This window comes from Rhea americana, unplaced genomic scaffold (assembly GCF_003343005.1).
Source record: "Rhea americana isolate MKP2758 unplaced genomic scaffold, rheAme1 scaffold_68, whole genome shotgun sequence".
In the NCBI taxonomy this organism is placed as follows: Eukaryota; Metazoa; Chordata; class Aves; order Rheiformes; family Rheidae; genus Rhea; species Rhea americana.
In genome coordinates this window covers 2957121-2983537 of record NW_028186845.1, presented here as the reverse complement: position 1 = coordinate 2983537, position 26417 = coordinate 2957121, and the positions used below count along the sequence as shown (strand labels likewise).

General features: G+C 45.4%; 1 protein-coding gene across 2 annotated transcripts in view; it reads left to right on the top strand.

The window, feature by feature from the left end:
• Positions 1-6: 6 nt before the first annotated feature.
• Positions 7-26417, top strand: part of TMEM132B (transmembrane protein 132B) — a 255118-nt gene continuing 228707 nt past the window's right edge. For both annotated transcript variants that reach the window (XM_085321058.1, XM_085321057.1), the window contains exon 1: positions 7-214. In XM_085321058.1, coding sequence (XP_085177184.1) covers positions 130-214 — 85 coding nt within the window. In that variant the 5' untranslated portion in view covers positions 7-129. The remainder of the gene's footprint in view (positions 215-26417) is intronic.

The following is a 26417-nucleotide window of genomic DNA, read 5'->3' as shown; positions in this document are numbered from 1 at the left end:
AGCGGGGGTGGCCGGGCCGGGCCGGATCGCGCGGCGGGCGGAGGGGGGCAGGCGCCGGGGGGAGTGGTTAGCGGCTCCGGCGCGCCCCCCCGCCCCAGTAAACCGCCCCTCTCCAAATAAATCAGCACCATGACTACTTCTGGGCATGGAACAAAGAGGATGCTCTCCCGGGGCCCCGCGCTGCTCCTGCCACTGCTGGGGCTCCTCTGCAAAGGTAACGCGCCAGCCCCCCGCTCGCCCTCGCGTCCCTCCCGCTCTGCTTTCCTTTTTTTAAAAAAACTCTCCTTTTTAATAGTTATTTTCTCTTTTGCCCCCCCTCTCGCGTGCGTGCAGCGTGTCTGCCCCCCCCACCCCGCGGTGCCGCTGTGGGGAGGGAGCGGAGCCCCGCGGCCGCCGCCGGTTGCCCCCGGCCGCCCCACGCGTGTTTCCCCGTCGCCCCCGTGCRCGGGGCAGCCTGGCGTCCGCGGGCTCGTGCTCGTGGTTCTGGCGGGTCGGTGCCTTGCGCAGGGGGAACAGGAAAAAGTTTGGACTGCTTGGCACGTTGCGGAGCSGTGGAGCCCCCTCCCCGACCCCCAAAGCTTCTTTTCTGCTCCTCGACAGCTCTGGTCACCTGCAGAGCAGAGGAGGGGAAAATATCCAGGAGWTAAACCTTTTCGATCAAACAATTTTTTGTGCTGCCTTTCCTGGGTGTAAGCAGAGTGGGTTTCCATCGGCTTGCAAAAGCAGGATCAGGCCCTTGGGTGAGCTCAGGAGGGATTTCCTAATAGTGGTCAGCTGTGAAGCAGCACACCTGTGACTCTGAGGAACAGCTGCTTGGGGTCTTTGCTTGTTGAGGTTTTCATTTTGTTTTGGCTTTTGTTTGTTTGTTTGTTCTTCCCGCAGCTGCACTCAGGAGCAGCCTTGTGGGTCGCGGTTCAGGGTTTCTGCRGGGACAAGGCTCGTCTCCAGGCTGCTAGCGAGCTGGAGCGCAGCTCCTGTGAGAGTCTTTGCAGGACTTCTCTCTTGGCATGTTTCCCTCTTCTCGCRAGCTCCCTCACAGATGTTGTTATTAATAAATAGCGGTCCTTAAAAACAAATTAATTAAGGTGCGTCRATGCTGAGGTTGCTCGGTGATTTATCTGCGTTTCCTGCTGCACGGGATGGCGCTCGTATGTGGCTGTAGTGGGGAACCTTGGCCGGCTGGGGAAACTTCACCGTGGCTTCAGGTACATGCCAAACTACAAGGATTTCAGGTGAAAAAGGAGTGATCTCTGGGAGGGGTGACAGTTGCAGCTGTTGATGCTGGGGATACAGGGAATATGTTGTGGCAGGGAAGTGTTTCCATAGAGATCCCTACAGGGACAGGAGGGAAGCAGCCAGGTGCGATCTGCAAGGAAGGAGGCATCTGGAGGGAGAGAGAAGGGGATTCCTCACACTGCTTGTCCCGAAAGGCATCGCTAACCYGTGCCCTCCTCCTTTGCCGCCTGTGCAGGCAAAGGGGAAACTTTCCCATCAGAAATCCTGTTGTGCRGAGCGTGGGACACGGTGTGGAGCAGGGCTTGAGCTGCCTCCGGATCAGGGCTGCCCCGGGGGAGCAATGGCTTTTCATAGCCAGCATAATACTGTTGCTCGATGTCCTTTTATTTGAGGAGAGAGTTCAGAGCAGCAAAGAAGCAGTGATGTGGTGGTGTTTTTTATTTTATTTTTCTTTTTTTGCTTTGACACATTAATGATCATCTCTTCTCTGATATTCCCCCCCTCCCATCCCCTCCTGTGTGGGTAGCTACCATGGTGAGATTGGGCTGTGGGAGTAATTTTTTTTCCAGTGCTCTGAGTGCTTAAGCATATGGAAACCCACTTTGTAACAGTTTGTGGCTGCRAATCTACCACTGTATCATTGTGCCTGTCCCTCTCCCCTGCTCTTTGAATGGCTTCGTGCACAATGTGCTCTTTAGAAACTAGCAGCACTTTCAGCTCAAGCTGTGAATAACGAATCCATCCACAGCCCTGCACCTTTTTTTCCTCTCAAGGCTGCGACATCCTTTCATTTTTGTAGCCGAGCGTGCTGCTCCTGGCACGTCCCGTGGATTTCAGTGATGCCTGTGTATGGGGGGGGGCCTCTGGGGAAACCTCCTCAGGAAGGGGCGAATCTCAGCGTAGTGCCCGGGAAGCGCCGCCCTTCCCGAGGAGCGAGGCTTGTGCGAGCCCTGCTGCGGCCATCTGCTGCGCGAAGTCCCTGCTCCCCTCTGGACTGCGGGGGCAGGTGGACCCCGTCTCGGTTTGGGTCGCTGCAGACAGACACCCGCGTGAGCCGTGCGGTTGTGTTGCCATCTCTGCTGAGCACCCAGCTTGCACAGGCTGTCTTGTTGGGCCCTTGCCACTTTCTCTATTTGTTTTCCTTCGTTTTCTCCCCCATTTGTGGGGCTGGCTCTGGACAGGCCGTATTTTGCRGACCGGGCGCACTAGGCTGCGTTCCTCCTCCTTTAACGTGGGCTGCAGTTGTTTGCCGTCAGCAAGTCCCCTAAATAGCTTTACGGAGGTGCAATTAAGAGATCACTCTCCTGTCCCTGGGTCTCCGGTGGCTCCGCTGCTGGCACGCGTGTGGCTGCGAGCAGAGGGTGTGCATGTGTGTTTGGCAGCCGACAGCCCCTCACGCCAAGCTCTAGGATGTGTCTTCCTGGCAGCAGGCCGCAGTTTGTTGCTGGCATCTAGGCAGGGTTTTTGGCCGCCTTCCTCGCTGGCGGCAGTGGAGCTGTCTCTGAGGTTATAAGCGTGGGTACCCTGTGAATGACCTGATGGATAACCTGGATGTTTGCTTTCCTGCCTGCCGTTCCCTCCTCGGTAACTCATCAGCGCCCCGGCTGCGTCCCCGCGCTCCCGGCGGTTGCGCGCTGGCGGCACGCGGGCGCCGGTGCTTGTGGCTGGGCCCGGGCAACGCGGGGAGGGGGCTGCCGGGGGCTGCTGGACAAACTGACCACCTCAGCTGCTGCGAGGTGTGCTCAACCCATCCTGGTCGGTCTGCGAGAAAGGACCTAGGAATTGCTTTTAGGCTGTGGCTGCAGAGACATCATGCTTGTTTTATTGTGTATCCCGGTATTACTCTACATAATACGGAGGCACTTTTTACGCGGAGTCTCTTCAGGAACAAAAATGAAAGACCTGTATTATCTGCTGTACAATAGATTGGCAGAATGTGATCATACAAACTGTTGAAAGTGTCGGTTATTTCCCCACATTAGTGCAAATTTCAACGTTTTATCTAATGACTGTCCAAACTGAYGTGATTTGGGGGATAGTGGGCTGAGAAGTCTGGATCATTGTTCTGCTTCTTGCTCCAGGTTCCATTAAAGCAATAATGCACTTCAGATATTCTGATTTTACTCCCCATCAGTGTAAATCTAGAGCAACTCCTCTGAAGTCAGTGAAGCTGCTCTGGATTTATGCAATCCTGCTGCATTTGGCATTGGACTCTGTGGGAATAGGGGAAAAACTGTGTGACTTGCACTTTGCAGCATTTTTTGCTTCAAAATCTTCTGTCACCGGTGCTACAGCTTGCTTTGTTTATTTCAACTCAAAAAGTCCACATCACTCTCAGTTTCAATTTTTGATTTTTTTTTTTCAATTTGTCAGGCTTGGTCTTAAAGCTGTGTTCACTGACACCTGACCATTTAGCTGATCAATAGAGTCTCTTGAAGTTTGGATTCCAAAATAGTTACTTTAAAAAAAATCAATAAATCCAATTAATTGGATGTATTTTAWTACTGGGAATGATAGGAGTTCCAAGACTCTTGCTCCAAGCACTATTATCTCGGTGTTTAAAGCAGCTTAACRTGGTGAGGAAGGTACAAGTGTAAGAGTGGCTGTATGAGGTCSAACCAGAGGGCTCTCGAGTCCAGGATACAGTTTCTGACAACACCRTATGCCCAGGAAAGGATATGAGGATCAGGGATGCATTCGTCAGCTAGAGATGGTATCTGTTTGTGTAACAGCTGTAGTGGTTTGCAGTCATGAATTTGGTCAGTTTTTGAGCCTGTGTGATGGTTTGGTGCCCACAACATCTGTGCTAGYAGAAGGTGCGTTGGGTACCCGTGTTCCTGGTTGTTTCATCTGATACCCCTGACTCCTGTGCTGTGCGACCTCATGAGCAAGTATTCCTATTCCGTGTTCTCCTTTTCACTCGTGATTTTGTAAACATCTGCCATATATATCGCAGAGGGTGTTCCTGCCAGTCTGTAGTAGAGGCAAACCAAGTCATCCCTACTCTCTTGTAGCAACAGCCTCATCAAGGGAGCACAGACAGGGGAATTGCTCTGTGTAACAAGGCCATTTTCAAATCCCTTTTCCAAAGAGTCTGGAACGAGGAGTCCTTGCTCCCCGTGCCCTTTGGAGAAGGGGTGTCTAGATGCCAGGAGTCCAGCAGTAATCCCTGCTTACTTTTGCTGTTGGGATCTACAGGGCTGAGATGTCTATTTTGGTGACTCTGTGCGGAGTTGGAGGCCTCCTGCCCTCAGAGTCTCAGAAATCTGATTTGAAGCTGGGCTGCTAAGAAAACTCTTGCTGGTTACTCTCCCAGAAACGCCCYTTTGCTTACAGATGGAATAAGCAAAGGGTATCTGTATTTCTAGTTTTGGATTATAACAACTCGAAGTGCTACTCTTCCAGCCTCAGCAGAATCAAGATTGACGTGATGCGTGTGCTTTCCCGTGGCGGTAAGACGGCTTCTCCAAGTGCCAAGTGATGCATCCTGTTGGTGGAGGGAGCTGCAAACCGTGCCTATTTCATAGGTGCGACTTGGGGGGGGGGGTAAAGTCAACAAAACAAAAACAACTGTTACATTGGCCAGGAATGTCTGAAACATGTCTAAACTTCATGTGATTTTTTTTCTGATGGGTTTTGTCTTGATCTTGGCAGCACAAACCTATAGATTCAGGTTAGCTTCTGTTTGTGCAGTCGTTTAATGGAGGTCTCCTGTTCCTCCTCTAACGAATGCATGTTGGGAGTGGGCCTGATTCTGCTTCAGGCCACAAACTTGCTTGAGAGGCCAGTCCACTGAAATGCATACTGTCAGTTTAACAAATCAAACTCCCTGAACTTGAGCTTTTTTTTTTAATCTTTATTAATATAATTAATGTTTATTAATGATAGACAACGACTTGATTTTTTTTTTTTTTTTTTTTTAGAATAACATTAGCACTTACCTCTGTCACTTGTTTTGCTGATGTACTGGCATGTGGTTGCAAGAGACACTTCCCCAGCTGCAACTGTCAGGTACTCTGGCATTAAGAACCACGGAGGCTTTGGAGTGAGAATTACTGTGTGGTGCTCTAGATGTCGTGGAAGATGCTTCGATTTCGTGCTGTCAGGAATTTCCCAACTGGCATTTCAGAGGAAGCTTTTCCCATCTGAGACTGGGCAGGCAAAAATTACAAGCAAAGAGGTCCTCTGAGATAACTTACRGGGTGGATAAAGATTGCTGTGTACCTGGCTTTTTCTGGGTATTCACATTCCTCACCTTGACATTGAGTGCTGCAAAGCAAAGCAAGTGAAGTGCTGCTTAGAGTGCRTCTGATGGGTAAATTCGTTGCGATTCCTGCCTGAAAGGGTTTACCTGTTTGCGCAGTACCTAGCACGATGGGACTCTGTCTGCTTGGACTTCAGTCCCAAATGCAATGTAATTATTAACATTTCTTTCACACTCTCCAGAAATTCTCTTGCAACACACTTCCAGCTTTTCTTTGTTTACATAAACGTGTTTGTTTCTGACAGCATTCAGAAAGCTTCATGAATTTATGATGTGCTCTAGATTCTAGTGTGCATTTTTTTTAAGCATGCTTTCCTCCAAAATTTTGCGATGAAACAACATTTCAGCAGGCTATCGAGGGGCAATGTAAATGTTGTCTTTCATGGAAAATCAGTTTGTTGAAGTTCAAAAGCAGCCCAGCCTCTCCCCACTTCATCAATTTGCCTGTTATAGGAGACAATTTAAAAAGTGGTGATTAAGTCCCATCTTGTCTCTTGCAACTCTGGGCAAGGAGAGAAAAAATGAAATGTAGTATTTGCTTTTTACTTTTTTTTTTTTTTTTTTTTTGTTTTTTTTTTTTTTTTTTTTTTTTTTTTTTTTTTTTTTTTTGGCATTGGTGGTAGTAGAGGGCAAGGTACCCTGTGAGAGTCAGACAGCCAGGAGCAGAGAGGTTTCTGTTAGATTGCAGTCTACTAAGTAGACTAATTGACAAGTAGACGGCAAGTAAAACGGCTCTGCTGCCCTAGCTGTGCCTGCACCAAATGGGCTTCCAGTTCTCTCTGTGTGACTGCTCCTCCACAGTGGAGGGGAGAAGCTGCAGAAAAATGGGCTTCTGGTGRTGGAGGTAGTAATTCTTGGGGAGACAGGGCTCCAACCTCCACTGTTGCCCGTACTTGTGGCTGCCTTGTCCTTCTGTATTGCAGGCCTGCRGGGGACGTGGGATGACTGCACAGCCCTGTTGCCCCAGGATGTTGTGCTACCCTCAGGTTAAAGCTTCTGTGAGGATGGGATATATAGTTAATGGAAGGGGGTGGCATAAAGGCATGTGTTGTGCAGCTCTAGTTTGACATCCAGTTGAACCAGCATGAAGCTGCCTTGGAYAGAAAGGAAAGAAATGCTGGAAAAACAATCCACAAATGTTGTTCAGACTAGAGCTAAATGAAGAAGTAGGGACTGAAATTCTTATTCTGGTCACACCAAGAGGCTTGGAAGGGTCTCCATAAAAATCTGCGTTACCTCTGAAGAGAGCATTACCACCGTGATCTGCCTTGGAGTGATGTGAGAGATGGTGCCTGTAGCCAAGCAGCTGTCCCTGTCCTGAGCCCATTTCTCTTCCCAAGGATAATGCATGCCCTAAAAATACAATGTTTGAAGAGTTGTCACCTGCTGAGGGAATTCTGGAAGGAATTTACCTATGGAAGAAAAGCTTTTTGGTAAAGGAGGGGGTAAATGTCATTACTCAACAAATAAAATCCTCTGGAAGATTAAATTAGAGGTGCTGATATCTTTGTGGATTTTTTTCCCCCTTGTATGGAAATAGTTCAAAAACAGATGGCAAAGCAGAGATTTATATCCTGTTAAGTGCAGAGGGCTGGCACGCAGGACCTTATCTGCTTGTGGGCTATGTAATAAACCTGCCAGTAGTTGATTTAAATCCAGTTTCTCTGATTAGGAGAGTAGTGGCATGAACAACGTTCATGTTATTTATGAATTTTTATGAGCAACGTTAGATTTTTTTTTTTAAAGATGCAGGAGTGATCAGGGCACTGACTTGTAGCATGGGAGACTGATTTCTTTCATAAAGGAGCTTCCTTGAGTTAGAAGAATGAACTATTTTATATTATTTAGCAGTTGGGCTGCTGAAGCCAGCTGTTTGCATAAGTGACGGACGCATTCATTTCGTATCTCAGTTCAGGAGTTGTCRATTAGCCACAGCTCTTGCTTAGCAGCAAGATCTTTGCCACAACGGGGAAAGAGCACTGTTTAATGGATGTTGCAGCTCTTGGAACAAACATCTATGGTACTTCTTAAAAAAGAAGACACAGACCAAAAAAGAGGCGGAGTCCATGCACCCTAGAAGGGAACCCTTGAGTAGATGGGGTGGGGTTGCTATGCAGTGAGCAGTAATTAGAAATCCAGCAAATAGGGCAGCCAAAGACAGTCGTTAGCAGCTACTGACTCTAATTTTTGATTTGAAAAAAGAGCAAGACCAGCAAGAGTTTTGAAGGGGAGATGTCTYATGCTTAGTGTGTGCAGGTGTGCGCTGGAGGATCCACATCCTGTGGCACCCAGGCACCTTGCTGGAAGGTGTGAGCTCGGCGCAGCAGGGGACACAGGGCTGTCAAGCTCTTGGTGCCTCCCTTCCCTACCTTCCCCTGCTCTGGAGGACTATGGGAGTCTAAAACTTTGCTAGTGGTTTTGAAAAGCACTTTGAGAGCCGGAGATAGAGGACCAATAAACACAAAGTGTTATTGTCTGTCATTGCTTAGTGGAAACAGGATGGGATGTATATCTGCACAATGAAAATTTTAAAATGTTGAAATAGAGGCATCTAGAGAAGCTGAAAAAGCTCCCTGGAAGCAGGAGAGAAGCTCATATAAGGTACAGGAGCTCACTGTTTGTGCCTCAGGTTTAGCCTGAGATGCATGGACACCATTGTGCCTCAGCAGCCCGGAATCACAGGAATTAGGGCTGGAGAAGTTGGCTAGTAAGCCATCTCTGGCAATTYTGGATTGTTCAGTACAGTCTGTTCCTGAATGCAGCTGATTTTTCAAGTGATGCAAGCACCAGGACTTCTGTTGCTTCATTTGGCAGAGTATTTCACAGTCTATTAGACCTTTCTGATATTCCGCCTACATTTTTCTTCTCTGCTTCGTTCCGTGATTCCTAACTCTCTATTGGATGACCTGAATCCACAACTTTCATCCTTACCACCCTTCCAAAACCTAAGTTAGGCAAATTTGTTAAACAGGAGCAACTAGAAAAACTGAGTGGGAAACCTTCAGAAAGAAGATGCTGAGCCTAGGATGTAAGTACACTTACAGTTGGAGGTTATTCAGAGAATAAAGGGCAGAGGACTTGAGATGCATGTGATGATGAGCTATAGATTATGCTCTGAAGATGCTAAGAAGGCAGTTACAGTCACACTATCTAATTCATCTTGCACGTTCCCCTCCAAGGTGTTTTGAAATAATGGAGTAGCTTAGTTACTAACATTATTAAATTCTCATCTCTGACAGCTACTAGAATTAATACACAAAGGTTTCCTCATCTCTCTCTCTCTCTTTTTACTTTTTTTTAATGCAGCCCAGTTACTCATTTCCTGTCTTTTGCTTATGAGTAGTCCATTGAAAATTATTAGCATAAGTATTGGGGCAAAAAAGGTTCAACTTTAATAATAATAAAAAGGAGGGGGCCARCAATGCAGATGATAGTATGAATTTTAGCTTGAAATAGAATTATTCCTAGTTCATCTATCTATATAGATCTCAAAAGGCTTTAGGAAAGAGAGTGGGCACTGTGAAAGACTTGGTCTTTCATCTCCCATCTTCCTTATGAGGAGCTGAAGTGCAGCAGTAGCATGTTTAAAGTCCTGCTGGAGAGAATAGCAGAGGAGAGCTCCCTTCTCTTGAATCCCCTGTCAAGACACTAAGATCTAGAGGGAGAAAAATGCAGTCTATTCTGTAATGCCATGTCGAGCCCCAGGTTTGCACTCTAGTGCCGAGCAGGCTGGGGCTGCGGGATGGGTGCAGGCTGAGCACTGGCATCGCTGGCCGTCCTCAGCCCACAGCAGTCCCACGCCAGCCCAGGATGTGCTGTGTGGAGGCTGCCAGCCTGCCGCAGTCCCACTGGAGAGCGGGGAGCTTGCAAGGGGCTTTCAGGAGAGGTGGGCGCTCTGGGGAGAAATGTAGCGCTGGCAGCTAGGCTTCGAGTTGGGGATGGGGGCRTGGGAGCTGTGGGAAGTGCTGGGCGAAGGCAGGCTGAGGACTTACTTTYGGAAGATGACAGTGTTGTTACTCTTTAAGGAGTGAGGGTCACCTTGCATTTTGAAGCTGCCACAGTGGAGTCACTGGTTTGTTGGCCCAGGTGTGCTGAGTGCTGCTCTGGTGCCATCTCTTCTTCTGTGTTTCAGTCCTGGTTAGTTTTGGTGGTTCAGCTGTTTGATGTCTCTGACCCTGTCCTTAGCGCTGCCTGGGCTTGTAGATAGATGTCTGCATTCTYTTGGGCTGCCCCCAGCTTTAGCATCGCAAAGCTGAGCAGCGTTGACTGTCAGGTTAGGTGGGAGAAAGATGAGGCTTAATTAGYACTTCTTTTGCTGAGTTAGTTTTGGACCAGTCCCATTAAAACTATTATGGGAAGGCACAGTTTTAAGCAGAAATTAAGAGTTGGAGTTAACAGTCTTTATTGCTAAAATCGGACTCAGTCCTGTAGAGCAAAATCTGATCAAACTTGTTACTTCCTTGGCAGAGTGGAGCCGCAACCTGTAGGGATCAGAGATCTTTTCAGGGACTGCACTGAAGGACCATTTTTCAGATACGCCCTTTTGTACTCCAAACTTTGTAACATAGATATGTCCATGATACTGTGCCTTAATTCCCAGCAAAACCTGAATTGTTGTACTTTTAAACAATTTGTAACGTTTGTAACATCACTAGCTTCRTGATGAGATTATTGAGGTCTTCTGTAAGCCCTGGAGGACACAGAATTTTACTAATATCAGCTCTTAGGAGCAACTTAAGACATGGCTTATCAAAGCATCCTGATCATCCAGAGTTAAAATATCTTCCGTTCTTTTTCTGAGCGTGCTGCAATCTGGTGCATTAGAAAACTTCRTTACATTTTAGCCAAATAATAAAAAGGGAAGTCAAAGTCAAGTCGTTGCTTTGGTTCTTAAGTGAAGTAGTGAGCTTACCAGTTTGTTAGAGGCTTCCCAAACTTCCCTAGGCTCCTGGCCTGGGGTCGTCTTGCTTGCTGCACAGCAATTGCAGTACAGCAGTCTGACATCTGTGGTCTGCAGCACCTTTCACAGCTCCAAGCCTGAGCATATAATGGCAAATGGACTCCCCGTGCCTGTTCAAGAGTTTTGCCCAGCTTGAAGATGTCTTCTGAAGCAGTACCCTGTACCTCCGCAGTGGCTGAAGCCCTCAGCCCTGCAGCATGTTTGTGGTCTCTTGCATTTTAAAACCTGATGATAAATTGCAGTGTTTCCGACAGCTTCCTCTGTCTGTGGCACGGCTGTGGCAGCATGGAGCACTGGGGGAGTCCCAAAACTCTTGGAAGGGTTGGTGGTTAGCTGTTTTGCAGCTACCTGGAGTTGAGTCAAGCTGATCGTTTCAGCTGGCTGCACAGTCCAGCATCCGAAAGCAGCGGTCATGGTGGGGACGTAGCTGTGGCTGTTGCACAGAGAATTGAGTAGAGGACTGAGAACAAGAGCGTCCCCTGGGCTAATTAGCATCCATCTGCAGTATTCATCAAAGTGCTGAGAGCTCAGCCTAGTTAGATGTACTGGCGTCTAAGAATTGCTGTGTCTGTCTACAGTCTGTAGGACTTCATCATCTGAGTTATTATCTCCAAAACACAGTTATCTCCCCGAATGGCAGTTTTCTATTGAAAACGATCTCTTTCAGCAGGGCACTTGCATTTATTTACTGCACAGCTTCTCCCATTAGTATAATCATTACTCCTTGGACTGGGTTTGAATTCAGAGCATCCCACTGTGGTACTTAAAGAATTAATTACAGCGATGAAAGAATTCCTCTAAAGACTTCTATGAATTGGTCTAGTTGAAGTGTTTTAGCTTTGCTTCAGTTGGTGCAGCTCTTGTCAAAGGATTGTGAGAAAATGCATGGGTCAGTGATTAGATTAGGCAAATTACTTTAGAAAAATTGATCTGATTTAGAAAGTGAGCTTTCAGATTACAGGGAATTGGCCACTTTCTCTGCTGTGCTGCTTCTCCTTGAAGAAGAGCAGAGGCAGATAATTTAGGGTTAAAGTAAATGGCTGTTGTAAAAGGTATGTCAGAGCAGAAGAGAGAGGTTGTCACATGTCTTTAAACGATTATTGACCCATATATTTCTATCTGTATGTCAGTTGGAGATACAGATGGATTGGGACACTGATAGGCAGCTAAAGAATTGGGTCCTTGTTTTCAGCTCAATGGCTTGGTTTTATTTTATTTTTTTTCAGAAACTGCTTTTTTGTATGGCATACCTTCAGAGGCAGTGCTAATCTTGGAACGCGTGCTAAATGGCTGGCTGCAGCTAGCACAGCATCCTGCTTTGCATGGTTATGTGCTTAGTCATCCCTATGGCTGGGAGTTTGCTTTTCATAAAAGTTTCATCCCCTCACATCAAAAYGAGTATTTCCTCCTCCTGTCCCCTGTCCTCACGTTAAAAGGGACGCTGCCAGTTGCAGTCCATGGACTTCAGTGGGACGATGCCTGACAGCAGACATGTCTGGCAGTGTCTGCTTCAAGGGCTGGTTCCTAAAAAGCACCTTTTGAATGAACAGTTCCCTTCCCTGCAGTGCCAATGAGTTTCTTCCAAGTTCTTTTCCCGACCAGCCGTAGCTCGCTTGTGAGGATGAAAGGATGYGAATACAACGGCTGCCAGGCCAGAGCCTGAAAACGTTTGTGACCACTGCGAAGTTACTGACCGCTGCAAATAGTCTCATGGAGYGAGATGGTTACAGTTGTGGGGATGAAGTTTGATAGCAGGTGGTTCACAATTTTCTCATTGCAAAACTTCTCTTCAAATAGCAGCTCAGGAAACACAGATTGYGTTCTTTGCAGTGATCCTTACAAAGCTTTTTATTTCCTTGCTGGGTTGCAAGCACGCCTTGAATTTTAGTCTATTGGCTGTCATTTTGGGGGAATTCTCATTTTTGGTCTGGCTGGCGTGGATGGCACAGGCTTGTGGTTTTCCCCATACTGTACCCACTGTCTCCCTCMGCAAGAAAATACCAGTGTGGGGCTCTGATGCGCTTGAGCCATTCCCTTGCCTGCAGCATGGATGCAGGAGAGGCTGGAGACTGATGGTGTGGATGTGTCCAGGGTGCATCTGCTGGCTTGGGGCATGTGTGCATGATCCTGTGCGGATGACATCTTCCATGTACCTAGCCCCAGGCTGGGAAGCAAGGTAGTGARTGTAAGGGAAGAAATGGTGCTGGAGAGTGCTGGAATAAAGACTGCCAGCAACAGAATTCAGCGTTGCAGAAAAGAAGTTGCAAAAGTAGCAATCCATCTGCCCACTTAGTGGGAGAAACCTAAGATCGTTTCACAGTAATCAGCCCCCTGGTGTTTTTTTTTTTTTTTAAAAAAAAAGTATGTTTTTACTTTAATGTAGATAACGGCCAAAATCTAAAACCCATTAATGTGTTTAGAGTCTGTGGGGCTTTTTTGAACTGCTTTTGGCAAAACAAAACTGTAGCAAATTAAAAAATAATATAAGAAAAAATGGATTGCCTTTTGCTTTTTAGATACCCTGTGTCTGCTATAAAATTTCAGAGCTATTTTTTCCTCCCTGAAACTCTCTCTAGTTAATTACCAGCAGAGTTACAGCAAGTGGATATTTTTCTTTGCCGCAGGTACAGTTGGACGGTGAATATTGTCATCTTCACATATCTCATGGTAATACATTCTCAAGGTGATACATTATGCAAGTACATTCCCATGCTGTAGTTGCTTGACTGTATCAGTGTTTCCATTAAAACACACAATATTTGGAGTTTTTAATTTGGTTGTAAAAATTTGCTCCAGGCGCTATCTCAGATGACAAAGTCCAGGAGTGTTTTTTTTTTTTTTTTTCTTCCTGTAATCTCATTTTATTTTTAATGCATTTCCCATTTTTTCCCTTCCTTAACTGTAAGGACATGGAAGAAACAAGCTCAGAAGGTAGTCTTTGATTCTTGCTTATCTGAATTGATAGATGATAAGTTGAAGAAAGATAATTTTTCTGCCTCAGCATGTTGGAATGGTCATTCAGATTAAAACGGGGTTGCAAAAGGTGAGAACTGAACCTGGCCAGCTCAAGTGTGTTGGTCGCATGGCACCGTGTTCTGGAGGGGTGGGGGATGTCTCCAAGCGAGGCGTAGCAGATCTTTGATGCTCTGGGACAGGAGTCACTGAGTTGCAGCAGATGCTTTGCTGCTACACAACAATCTGTAATTAAAACAAAACTTGCCAACCTGATTAGATTAAACAGTTAAATTAATTTACAATATTTTTTTCCTCCTGTATTGTGTAATTAGTAACATATGATGCTTACATTAGCTCAATTAAAAGTTATAATGATTAATTTGCATATCAAAGCTTCATCATGAATCAACTGGTACAGCACCCTGGAACAAGTTCAATTACGCTGTAACTGTGTGAACTGCCCGCGTGACGGTGTCCCCTGACTTGTTCCCAGTGCCTGAGGACGGACGTGTCTGCTCTGGTGCTTCTGGTCCTCCTCGGAGGGAGCAGCACCTGGGCGAGCTTGGAGCTGGTGAAAAGCCATCGTTGGCGTCACCTCCAGTGCTGCTGTTCCGCTGCAGCCTCTGCGCGCCCTGGGGTGGCTCCACGCCACCCTCGCCAGGACTGGCAGCTCCTGCCCGGGTCTGAACTGGGGCAGTGCTTCCCAGYGCGCCTCACTGACCACAGACTTGGGAGCACTTAGCTGTCCTTAAAAATGCTGCCTGTGGTCCTGGTTGATGCCTTGTGAATGTGAGCGCAATTCTAAAATGTGTTGCCCAAATCCTGGGTGTTTCACCCTGATTCATGCAAATTTTGCCTGAGAAGGGCTTTCTAAATAGGATGTGAGCTCTAACTAGTAAAAGAAACTCAGTTAAAAAAGCTAAAACCAACAGAAAACTGCCGTAAGCTAATTATAATGAATTATTTTTTTCTTTACTGCATAGTCATAATATTATTCTTTTCTTTCCACCTTCTGCTGAGCTTGAAAATATTCTACAAAATGATATTTTTGAGTTGATGGAAAAGTACACCCTTGTCAACAATATTTTTCTATTGTTCATCAGAGACAGACTTCATAACAAAAGAGATCGTGTTTGAAAAGTACATCAGCTGCAAGCGGCTTGTACGAAGTCTTCTCAAATAGCAGGGACATTTTATGAGTTATTGCTCCAACTGGAGTTGAAACATGGAAAGTAGCTTCTAATCTTTCAGAGAAATGGACGGGGCAAGTTATAATAACGTATTGCCATTTTCACATAATTGCTGATTTTTGAATTAAAGATTCCAGTGGCGAAAGGTCTGGAGATGTTAGAATATTTWTATATTGTTTAAGTTACTGTGTGAGGGTGCCATCTCCTTCCTGATAGTGCTTTGGGGATTGCAGACACTTAAGAATCTCTGTGAACAGAAAATTAGTTCTAGCTTTTTTTGGTCAGTGTACGTGTCTGTGTGTACGTGCATGTACCAAGGTTAAACTGACAATGTTAAATGTTTTGCTTTTCCAGCCATCAATTTCTATTGAATTTCATACAGCTATTAAAGTTCTCTGCCGCTTTCTTTGCTGTACTGATTACATGAACTCCAGCCATTTAGCTGYAGGTCCTGGGGCATGATTGCTCCGTGGAGCAGCAGAAGTAAATTGGTTCCCAGTGTAGAATCTTTTATTTATTTATTTTTAATGTCTCTAGCTCATTGTGAGTAATGATATTGGGCTGATGATGTAAATAGCCAAGTTTGGCTTTTCCTGATCTAGTTTTAGTTCATCCCCAGCAGCATGTATATTCTTTGTTCTCTTGTGTCTGGTTTGGTGGCAACATGTTGTATGTGGAGTAGATGGATTCCTTTTATTGTTATGTATTTATCTTTTTAATCCTAGTGGAAAGATATAACTGGTTTACATTTCTTTTTTTTCCCCCTGTAGGTTTGAAATCTTTGAGAATGATCCTTGTTTGGATCAAAGGAGATCTTCCAGATGTTCTCTGCCTTCATTTCAGTGGTAACAGTGTGACAAATAATGAAAAACAATTCTCCCTCACCCCCCATTTATCCTCGTTCTCAGGATAAATGAATCATTAAGATCTGTGTTTAAAAAAAAATAGTAGTTGCTTATGGCTTAAAAAATAGTAGTTGCTTATGGCTTAAAAATCTGTAACACTTAACCTTTAAATAGCTGAGTTTGATCTGTTCTGTTGGTTAGTGTTTGCACTGGTGAGTATCTTTGCCAGTCAGAGGGTAAACCTAACAAATTTTATAGGGAGCCAGTTCATCCTAATGGGAAGGGAAACTGGATAAAAGGTCTTTCCTGTTCAGAAAGTGGCTCTTACGGTAGAAGCTCAAGTGTGGAGGTGTATAGGTTTGTGCTGCTGTCCACTAGTAGAGATGTTCTGCACAGCATAAACCAGAAGAATTTGCCTAGATGTAAACTGAGTGAAAAAGATCAATTTTTATTTGCAATGTGACTTAAAACAGCTCAAGCATCTAAACGCAGCAGTCGACTGATCAAACCTGTTGGTGGGAGGACAGAGGAGTTCACTGGTTTAGGATCGTCTTTCAGCTGGTGTGGGGACGTTGATGAATGGGGGGAGATATCCCCTGGGTGCTTTGCCAGGATTCGTCTCTCTCTGTCTCTTTCCTGGAATGTCTCTTTTCTGGATGCGAGAATGAACTGCCATATTTTACATCTCTCTGCAGCTAGAGCCCAAAAGGTGCTGTACAACTGGCCAACTTTGTTGTACTKGTACCCTGTGGCTACATGGGGGGTAAATAATGCACAAGAGAAGCTGGGCTAGCTGATGTTCCCAAACAACTTTGATTTAAAAAARTAAAAATAAAAAGGAGACAGACTGAAAAGAGTAAGCTGCATCTGTAATCCCTGTTTGGAGATAATCACAGGAATTTCATTACTTTTTTTTTAATGTTTGCTACTAACTGGTGCTTTTGGCCTCAGTTTAATGAAGGTTGATATCTGGGAATAATTAAGGACTATTATAAAGATGTGTTTAAACTCTTGGAGATCTGTTACACTTCTCTTTATGGGCTTATTTCTTCAAAAGGATAAATATACCTGAAGTCTCCATCTACTGGGGACAGCTGCTTGCCATGGTTTCATGGCATGACCACTTGCAGTTCTCCAGGGACTTGTGAATTGGATGCTCTGGTCATGTGAGATTCATCAGCAGAGAGAGCGGCTGAGCAGAAGGCCCCATTCTGCCCTGCTTGTTATGCTGAGGAAGCACCTTTTTGGGGCTGCTTTTCGGCAGTGCTTTCTACTTTGTGCTCCAGACTGGCCCTGTAAATGCTGGTAACGGGGATTGATAGCGCTTCAGACTTCTCCCCTGCCCAAAGCAGGGAAAGCATCCCTCATTCACTAACTTGCTTATCATGAGCACCAGTTACTCAAGTGAATGACCCCCTTAAATCAACAGAGCTGCTAATCGTATGCTAAAGCAGMGTGCCTGTTACAGTCTTTGCCAGTGCTGTGGCTGCACCACACATGYTGGTCACTCTGGCTGTTGCGGTGTGTCCAAGAGCCAGTTACAGGCTGGTTTTARAGCATCCAAGTGAAGGTTTGCTCAAGAACAGTAAAAATGCAGTAAGATTTTTTTCACCAACTGAGTCTTCCAGTAGTGGCAGGAGGCAGAAAAGAGAGTGTGATTTCTGTTCTTTAATTAAAAATCTGCACTTMTCTGGGCTTGCTGCTGATTTTGCTGGAGCCACTGTTTTGTCCCTGGCTTCCCTGGGAGCTGGCTTAGACCCATGCAGTTACTCCAGGCTTTCCTTGAAGACTCTGCCACCTGCTAGCCTTGGCAAAGGCATTGCTGCCCCATGGAAAATYCACTGTTTTCCTAGGGGCTTACGTGCCGCTTGTGTTCGAGGGCAGGAGGCAGCAGCCGGGGACTCACGGTGCCTTTCTGCAGGGATTGCTTGCAAGTTGCTCTTGTGAACTGCTGCGGCCAAGCTGGCGCAATCGCTGTAGCGGCAGCGTGGCCCAGTGCCACCCTTGGTGCTGCAGAAAGTACTGGGGTGGGTTTTCATGCGTGTTCCCTTTGCAGGCRTTTCATGTCTCCATACATTCCCCAGTTTTGGAAATCCTGACAGCGSATGCCTGCACCTTTCCCTGTAGTTGCAGAGGTGTTTGGACGAGGGGCTTGCGGTCTCTCAGGAGAGAGGAGCCCCATGAAGTTGAATGCACAGTCTTGCAAGCAGGGCCAATTAATTTTGATCCGGGCATTGAGCCAGTGATGCTAGGAAGCAAAGATGACTACGCAGGCTGTCGCTTCCTCTGTTGGGAGAGCGCTTCAGGAGGTCAGAAGCCACCCTGGTGGGTGTATTTCCAGAGCGGCTTGCAGATCACTTCTGTTGGTGATGCACGTAACTGGCAAAGGTAGCTCTTCAAGGAAGCATCCCCTAATGATAACACATTCAGTAGCTTGTTTGAAATGCCTCTYTTGAAGAGCTGGCTGTCAGCCAAATTTGTTATGCTGTTATCTCGTTATGTGAACTAAGTGCTCCTTTGGTTTCCTCCTTATCTTCGGGACCATATGATTTGGGGGGACTTTCTGAAAAGCATTGTATGGCACTGGCTCTGCTGGTCACTAGTTTAAACCTGGCACAAGCCAGTGATGTCTCAAGGTTGTCACCACATAGTGGCGATGCCTTGGCTCATCTGAAGTGAGCTGCTAGTCCTAGAGCAGACATGCAGATCTCCATTTGTAGTTGGCAGCTTTAATCAGAAAAAAACTAGATTGAGCGTAAGTTTATCCTCTTATCCCAGGTGGTGGTCGCTTCAGGCGAATGAAGAGGGACAAGACCTACATTTTCCCTGGCCTTTTTTCTGCCACCTTTCACTGGCRGGGAATGCAAAATCCTTCCCACTGTTGGAGGGATCTTTGGGGCTCCTGCTTTGTTGTTTTAAGGCAGGGCTGTGTCCACCCTTGTGAAAGAGCCCATCCACTCAGAAGACTGTAGTGAGCTGATTTCCAAGGTTCTGAATGGATATTTCTCAGCCTTTTTAYCTGCAGCCAAAATAATTGGACACTGCAGGTGGGAGGAACTGAGCAGGCAAATGCAGTGTCATGTCTTGTCCTGTCCCAGTCTCCCCCTCTGTCCCCCTCCCCCTCCCCCCCCCCCCAAAAAAAAGGAGAGGGAGAATTGTTGAGTGTGTACAGAGATGTATGTATTTTTTCAGATTGAGCAGTTGCAAATGAGTTGAAGAGCACGGTGCTTAGAGACCAGGAAGAATACCCAGGGCTCAAGAATATGGCAGTGCTTCTGTTTAAAGAACAGCACAGAGCAGTGTTTATTTTTCCTGTTAATTAGAGGGAAATRGGAGTGGTCTAATTCCCTTATTTTAAGAACAACTTTCAGTCAAAATGATGGACAACAAAGATGAGAGACTGCTACAAGCCAAAAGCAGCAAAGCCGTGAAGCGGAGCTAGAGACAGCTTTAAGGCTATGAACATAATTGCCCGAGGAGTCTGCCAAGGAACCAGATGCTGTAAATGAAGGAATAACTTCCATAGCTTGGCATCTGCCTGTGAGCCGGGGGAGGAGGAGCAGGAGGAATTGCATATAGGGCTGGGAAATGATTGCTGCAGCTGCAAAACAGATACCTTCAGCAATGCTTAGTTCTTACTGGTATTTCTGGTCTGACTGTATTTAGGGTACTGGACCTGTTGGAAAGCAAGGAGATGTAATAGTCAATGTGCCTCTCTCCCGGCTTGTTTGGCCATATTGTGCATATTTGGCATCTGCATTAAGTGGTTGTTCAGCTGCTGGGAAGATGTGGGTGCTTTGATAACATGAGCAGGCAGTGGTAAATGAGAAAGATGTGACTGAGGCTGAATTTCTAACCTCYTGGAATCCATTTCTGTATATAACTCTACAGAAAGGTCTGTTTTCCATGTACAGATGAGCTCAGTTGATTTTAAAGTAAGTGGCTGCATGTGACTTGTCTGAGGTCAAATCATGCTTGGCAGTGCTCTGGTTTTGAAAACAAAACTGGAAAGTTCTTGTTTTTTTTTTTCTCCCCAATTTATTTCTACAACTTCTGTTAAAATAATTGCAATCCTAGCAAAGGTAAACAGCTGGGTTTGACATAATCAGTACRTAAACAATCCTCAATCATTTACATAGCATAAAATCTTCACAAGAAAACATGTTACTAAGGGTGCTGAATGCATCTTTGAAAGAGGAAAAATGAAAAAAGCCTTTATGGGAAGGGAAGCAGAAAATCAGCTGGGGTCCTCTTTTTGCATTTAATACATGTGGATAACAGCATCAGAGTTTATAACAGAGACCCAATTCCTTTTTGCTTATACTTGAACCAAACACCTCAAAAGAAAGTGGTAGTAACAATGCTGTGCATGTGGCATCTCCAGAAAGCCTTGCAAATGTTGCTGCCTGGTGTACGTAAACATCACTTGCCTTTCACAGCTGGGGAAGTCGAGGCAGGAAGCAGTAATTAGAGGTAATGGGGGAAGTTCATGTAATTCCAGGCAAGGACAAGAAGGATATTGCTATTTTTCAAGCTAAGGAAAGGATGGAGGTCTTTGTGGGTTAGGCTTTCTTTTTAATAGCCTGTTATTTTCTAATCTTACTTTACCGTGTGGAGAAGAGATTTGGTGAGCTCCTCAGGAGCACAAAGCTGCTGGTGTTGGGAGTGAGACTGAAGCACTTAAGGACTGGGAGGGTGCACGTGCTGTACCYGGGGCCCAGGTGGCAGGTTAGCAACTCTGTCGAGGAGCTTGAGAGAGAGAAGGTGAAATCGAAGGTAGATGGGAGCTCATTTAACGCATGCCGCCTCGTGCTCTGGAGCGATGCTCTCCCACTGCRCTCCTCTCCCAAACCTGCTGCGTGTGCCTCCATGTTTGTACGTAGCTGTGGGTATTTTGCCTGAAAATAACAAAATGTTTTTGCCAGGTGGGAGGTGGGGGGAGTTCTGTGTATTTCTGCAGCTTGGGGACAAAATGCAAGTCAAATAGCCACATCRTGTTGAGTGCTGAATGAGTCTGCTTATTAATATAATAAAACAGRGGAACATGCTGTCATGACAGTCTCTGCAGTGAGAATCCATGGGGTTATTTTAACCAAGGCAGTATTAAATCTTTCTGTCTCTTGAAAATTGTACCCTGGAGGTATGTGCTGTAGGGTAGGAGGGTAGAAACATYTAACAAGGACTTGCAGGAGTTTTTGTGCATATTGTGGTCTCCAGATTATTATTTTGCTGTCTGAGTTTGTGTCTTGCTTGTCACTACAGCTAAGTTCCACAGACATGATAGGAAGCAAARCTCGCTCTCTTTTTCTTCTTTGATTTCAAGATGGAATTTTCTCCACTGTAGCACTGATACAAGACGTTTCCTTCAGATATAATACATGAAAATATGCTGTCATCCTCTGCTTCAGGAGCTATACATATATATATGTGTGTGTGTGCATTTATTTTTTTTCTTTCCTCTTTAAAGGCTGCAATAGGCCTTTCTCRACTCTTTCGCAAAAACTGGATGTTCATGGGCAATGGAGGATCCAGTCCACCCTGGGAACCCCCAGTGGGGGTCAGAGCCCCTCTGTCTGATAGATTCAGCATGCAGGCTATCTCTAGCTCCCATGACGCAAGGATTTTGATCGCTCTGCGTGCACGAGTAGATCTATTTAACTCTACCGTAGGTAGTCTTCCAGAGCTCTGTTTGCGTGGTCTTTGCAATGCTGTTGCTGGGCTTGCTGTGGTGGGTGCAGTCCCAGCTGGGGTGGTGTGGGGSGAGAGTGCAGCGAGGGTTGAACAGCGGGAAAGGCCTTTTTCCCCAGGCCTAGCGCACCTGACAGTGGAGAAGTCATTTGCAATAGGGACATCAGGCTGGTCTCTTGCATCTGGTTGCACCTGCCTGCAATGGGTAAGGAAATCCTTCGAGCTAAGGTAGCGGGGTGGCCCTTCAGTGCTGACTGGGATGTTATCTTATGGTGAGAATCACTTTAAATCAGGGAGGGTGGGCGTAAGCTGGTTCTGGGATCCAGATTTGGCTCACAGCTTTTTTTCTTTTTCTCCCCCTTTAAAGCTCCTTTGTGTCCCCAGTGCTAAAATTACCATGACAGGTTTTCTTGTGAGAGTGATGCTGGCGGTTGCATTTGATCTCCACCTCCTCCATGTCTACAGTTGCCTCTCCATGAGCTGGCATGAAGCCAGCGCTCACCTCCCTGATGGCTTTTGCTCCCGGCAGCCCGTATTGGGGCGAGCTCCTTGGCTCTGGCRGTGCTTGATCCGTCTCCGGCTGTGGGTTGTTGAGGTGGCTCTGCTTCCAGGGGCTGCTGGCTGGCATGCACAAGATGGAGGTTTCTAGGAGGCTACAGTCTCTTTTAGGGAAAAAGCAGAAAATGCAAAGACAAATTGCTTGGAGAGAACAACCTGAAGGGAGTCCCTGCAGATTTCTCTCAAGTATTTTGCATCAGCCACCTACCAAACACTGAATTYGTTAGGTTGATCCATATTCCACAGTGGAGTTAGAGCAGCCCAGTGCAAAGGATTTCATGTTCTTGTGCTTTGCCAACCTATGGTGGGAAAAAAAAATGCCTGAATCTTCTAGTATTTCCTAGGYGTAGACTTGACACGTGGACAGCTTTCTCTTCTAATCATGGGGAGAGTTCAATACATCGTCTGAAATTTCTTTTTTGCCTCAGCWGGGAGGTTCCTTGAGGCTGTAATCGACTCTCTCCATTTCGAGCAATGATGTTTTATCTGTGGATGGCAGTCGGGCGCTATTTTCAACACAGCATAATTCTGTCTTGTGTTAAATGGAAGTGGTTGCAGATTGTTCTTTTATTTTTCTTTTATTTTTCTTTTTTCTTCTCTCCCCTCCTGTTACAATAATCTTATGTTTTCCTTTGTATCCCCTTTACCATCCTGTGCACAGTGTCTCCTGCTCCTCTTTAGGAATGCTGTCATCAGATGGATGCTTCTTTGATTTCACCTGAACAGCTCCTGCAGGATCAATTTTGAGTCCTCAGTTGCTTCATGATGAGAAACTGAAGTCTCCTATAAGTGACCCTGAAATGAAGCCTGAATTTTAACTGATGTTTTTTCATTATAAATTAGAATTTATGATAACACTGAATGTAACTTGAAGAAGATGCTGGATACTGGCAAGAAATCTTAAGAGGTCAAGATTTTACAAAGCAGAAACAAACTTTTCTTCATTCTTAGATTTTCATACCATTTTAACATATTCATGAAAACTGCTGAATTTAACTTCAGGGGAGAAGACAAACTAGATTTTCATGTAGCTAGAAGGTTGCATCCTGTTTTAGTAAGTTTGGTATACTTTAGGTTTTCACGTAGGGATTTTTTTATTGTTTGTAATGCTGATACTTTTTACCAGCATTTTTCACATCTGATATTTTTTTTTTTTTAAAAAAAAAATGCTCCGCAATTTGCGGGTCCCAGTTTCACAAGCGGCAGGGGCRTGCAGTGACCTTGGTACCTGCCAGAGCTGGGAGCAGAGCCGAGCCTTCGGCTGCCGAGTGCCGTGCTGCGCCTGAGCCCGCGCAGCGCTCCGGGGGACGGATGGGAGCCACCTCCGGAGCCAGGCAGCTGGGGCGAGGAGCGTAGCGCCTTCCGCGCTGAGATGCTGGGGCTTCCAGGGTGACCGACCTCATCTTGCATGCCTGCCCTGCTGTAGGGTGAACTACCCTCAGCTGATGCCTAGCAAGGGAATGAGTGGCAAATATTTTCAGTAGAGAGCTAGAGACATAACGTTYTGGTAATCCTGGCTCTCAGTGTGCCCTCTCTGGCCAGCTAAATAACCTGGGGTTGAATGTCTGCAGTGCTCTGGTATTATTGTTTTTTGCCTTTCATGCTCTCCCTCCTCCTCTTCCTTCCTTCTTTCTCCATTGTTAATGTGTCCACATTCAGGTGGGATTTAAAAAGTACTCACTTGGCTTTACACAGTGGAACTGGCAAGTTCTTCTCAGGTCATTGAGGTACATAAAAATGCACTAGAAGTCTGGCAAATGCAGTTGTTTTTAATGCTTTCTTTGCAAGCTCCATGCGGTCGCCCAGCAAATCAATATTAGTCAGTGCTCTCCCAGCCAGATTCTTTCTTTGGCTTATATGGGTAGGAGCTCTATTGGTGTCTGGAGTTTTTATGAATTTACTCTGAGATGCCTTGCTACTATACCAGCACCAACCCTTCTCTCTTCCTTTCTGCCTCCAGCAACTTCAAAAAGTGAAGGTCTTGGATCACAAAAAACAAGTTTATTTTCCAGAAGATTTCARTGCTTGAGATGCAGGGACAGAGTTTCCCATGTGCTATCTGGAAGAACGTAATCCTCTGCAATAAATAAGCAAGCTCGACTTTCTTTCCATTTTGAAAATATTTTAAAGGAGTTTTACTGTGCATCTTGTGCTGTGCCTCTTGTGTACAACCTGAAAACTTTAGTATCCATGCCTACTGTATCCTCCTTCAATTTTTTTAAAGGGTCATTAAGAAAGAGTATAAAGCACTAGCTGCTTTCGCCTGAGCCTGGCCTTGTCAGAGGCAATTATGATACTGGTAGGCCTCCTCTTAGGCACTGGTCCTGCAGCATGCTTACACAAAAGCATACAAGTTTGCAGGATATGGGCTGGAGTTTTTAAGGTCTTGCAGCCCAAAGGCATGTTTCTTGTTAGGTTCCCAAGCTGTCTAAATGTTGTCTTTGAGGTTTACCGGCAGCTAACATTATTACATGTTTACATTTACAGGAAAAAATCAGAGTACCTCTTTTGTATCTGTAGGAGAAGTATAAAAAAAMCTTTTTGCAGCATTGCAAGCAAATGGAGATTGACAGATACTGGTTTATGATCTAACTGGTCTGACACTGTTTGATGCAGAGAGATTTTCAGTCAATGACTATGAGGCATCCCTTGTCTGTGCTCAGGAAGGCTGCTGAATCCATCGCATTGTCGCTGGCCGTTTACTTTGTCCCTGCTGGCTATCTTTAGTTCCCAAGGCAGTTTCCCAGTGGGATGAAGGTACTGGGGAAGCTGGATATAGTGCAGAGCAGAAGACTGTCCTCTCCAGGAGATGCAGAAAAGGGGACCGAGAAGCTGTTGGTGTTTGAGAGGCAGTACAAAATCTCTGAAGAATTATGTTAAGCACATCTGCAGGTCACCTTTAATAATAATCACTAGGAATTGAGCACCCAATAAATGTCTGATAACTCTAAATTAAATCTTTATTTGAAGGGCTTAATGTGAAGAGTGACCGAGAAAATAACCTGTTTGTTTTCTATTGCTCTGCTGTTCACCATTTCTCCTGTATGAAGCAATTACTGCAGGTCATATAGCTCATTTTATTTAACTATAAGCAACATTGCTACTGGAGTGAGGATGTGGTCTCATGGATGTTGTCTCCGCCACACTCATTAGGCGCAGTGTATGCCACTTCTAGCAATTCTGAACACTGCTCTAAAGCCCTGTCTGTCATGTCCAGCGTATGGCATTTCAGCCCTTAAATATGATGGTTTTCATCTGTCATACCTGTCAGCAACTCGAATCAATCTTGGCTGCAGTTAATCCATCTTGAGTGGAGACCCCAGCAATGTTTTCTGGCAGTGGGGAGATGTTTACTATCTGCTGATACCTTGCTACAGAAAAAAGTTATTGATTGCAAATGATTGTGGATGTGCCTAAGTTCTCTGATTCCTAGTGCAACCTGTTTTTTGGGCCTCTTTATGGGCAACGTTTAGCAGCCACAGCAACATCCCTTGGAAGCCAGCATGGAAAGCAGAAAGTCAATTTGATTAAATTGCATCTTCTGCTATATGCCTGCTTCTGTGATGCTGCGGAGATTTGGGAGTTAAACTTCTGCAAATCATATTGAAAACACAGAGTACTTATTTATTTTGCATGCAGTTATTCCTCCTGCTTCTCCTCGTCAGTATTTTGATTGCTGTYGAAATCTCGCTTCTCCCTGGGTGTAGGCAGCAGTGTGTGGATGGGCGTGCATGGGCTATATTGCTAAGCAACACTGCGAAAGCGCTGCGTACCCCAGGCGCTGTCATTGCCTCGCATCCATTTTGCATGCCCTGCTCAGTGCACATCTGCTGCCTCAGTGAAGCACTTGGTGTATTTTGATCTTGTGGACCTGTCGATAGCATTGATCAGGGGAGATTACAATGATTATAAAGTTAAGCAGAAAATGGCATTGCCTGTTGCTGGTGGGAGGCTGGCAGTAGAGAAATGCTATTCGGAGCGAGTTGATGCTCACGGCTATTGATTGGCAAACACTTTGCATTGCATTGAATGTCAGTCTAGTTAGTTCATAAATTTATAGATGTCATTCTGCATTTGGCACAAACTTTCCTGCTTTCTGTGTCATTTTTGTCTTGAGAGTTTGACTAAAATGGCAACGTGATCTGATATGAACAAAATGGAGATATGGGAATAAAATACTAGCTTCATCGTTTGTGTTTATTTTACRTCTAGAAGGTCAATGTTTACCATGCCTCTGCTTTCTAATTTAGTTCTTTTTTTAACCTGTGTAGAARCCCAGGAAAACTGGCTATGTGTCAATATAATGATTTGGTACAGTATTGATACAACATTTGTATTGGGAGATGGCTATGAGATAATATTCACTTTCCACGCACAACTGCATAGTAAATATGCAACAWTTATTTAATAGTTTGGGACAATTTCAAATCTTTCAAATATACACTAGGTAATTGAAAACAAATGTTAACTTCCCTCTAATAGTACTTCACAGCAGTCACAGTGCAGTGTTGCTGAATTTTCATTTTAGTAGTCTTCTGAGACATTAGAAGTATGTAGCTTCTTAAATTTGAGCTGACTTAAAGTGAGAATCACTCTCTTTTTGTAAAATCCATAATTGCAGTGCTTGGAGGGGACAGTCTGATGTGAGCTGTGCCAGCTCCCTATTCGGGTTGAATGCGATTCCAGGCTGCAATTTAAGCAAACGACTTAAACTTGAGGTT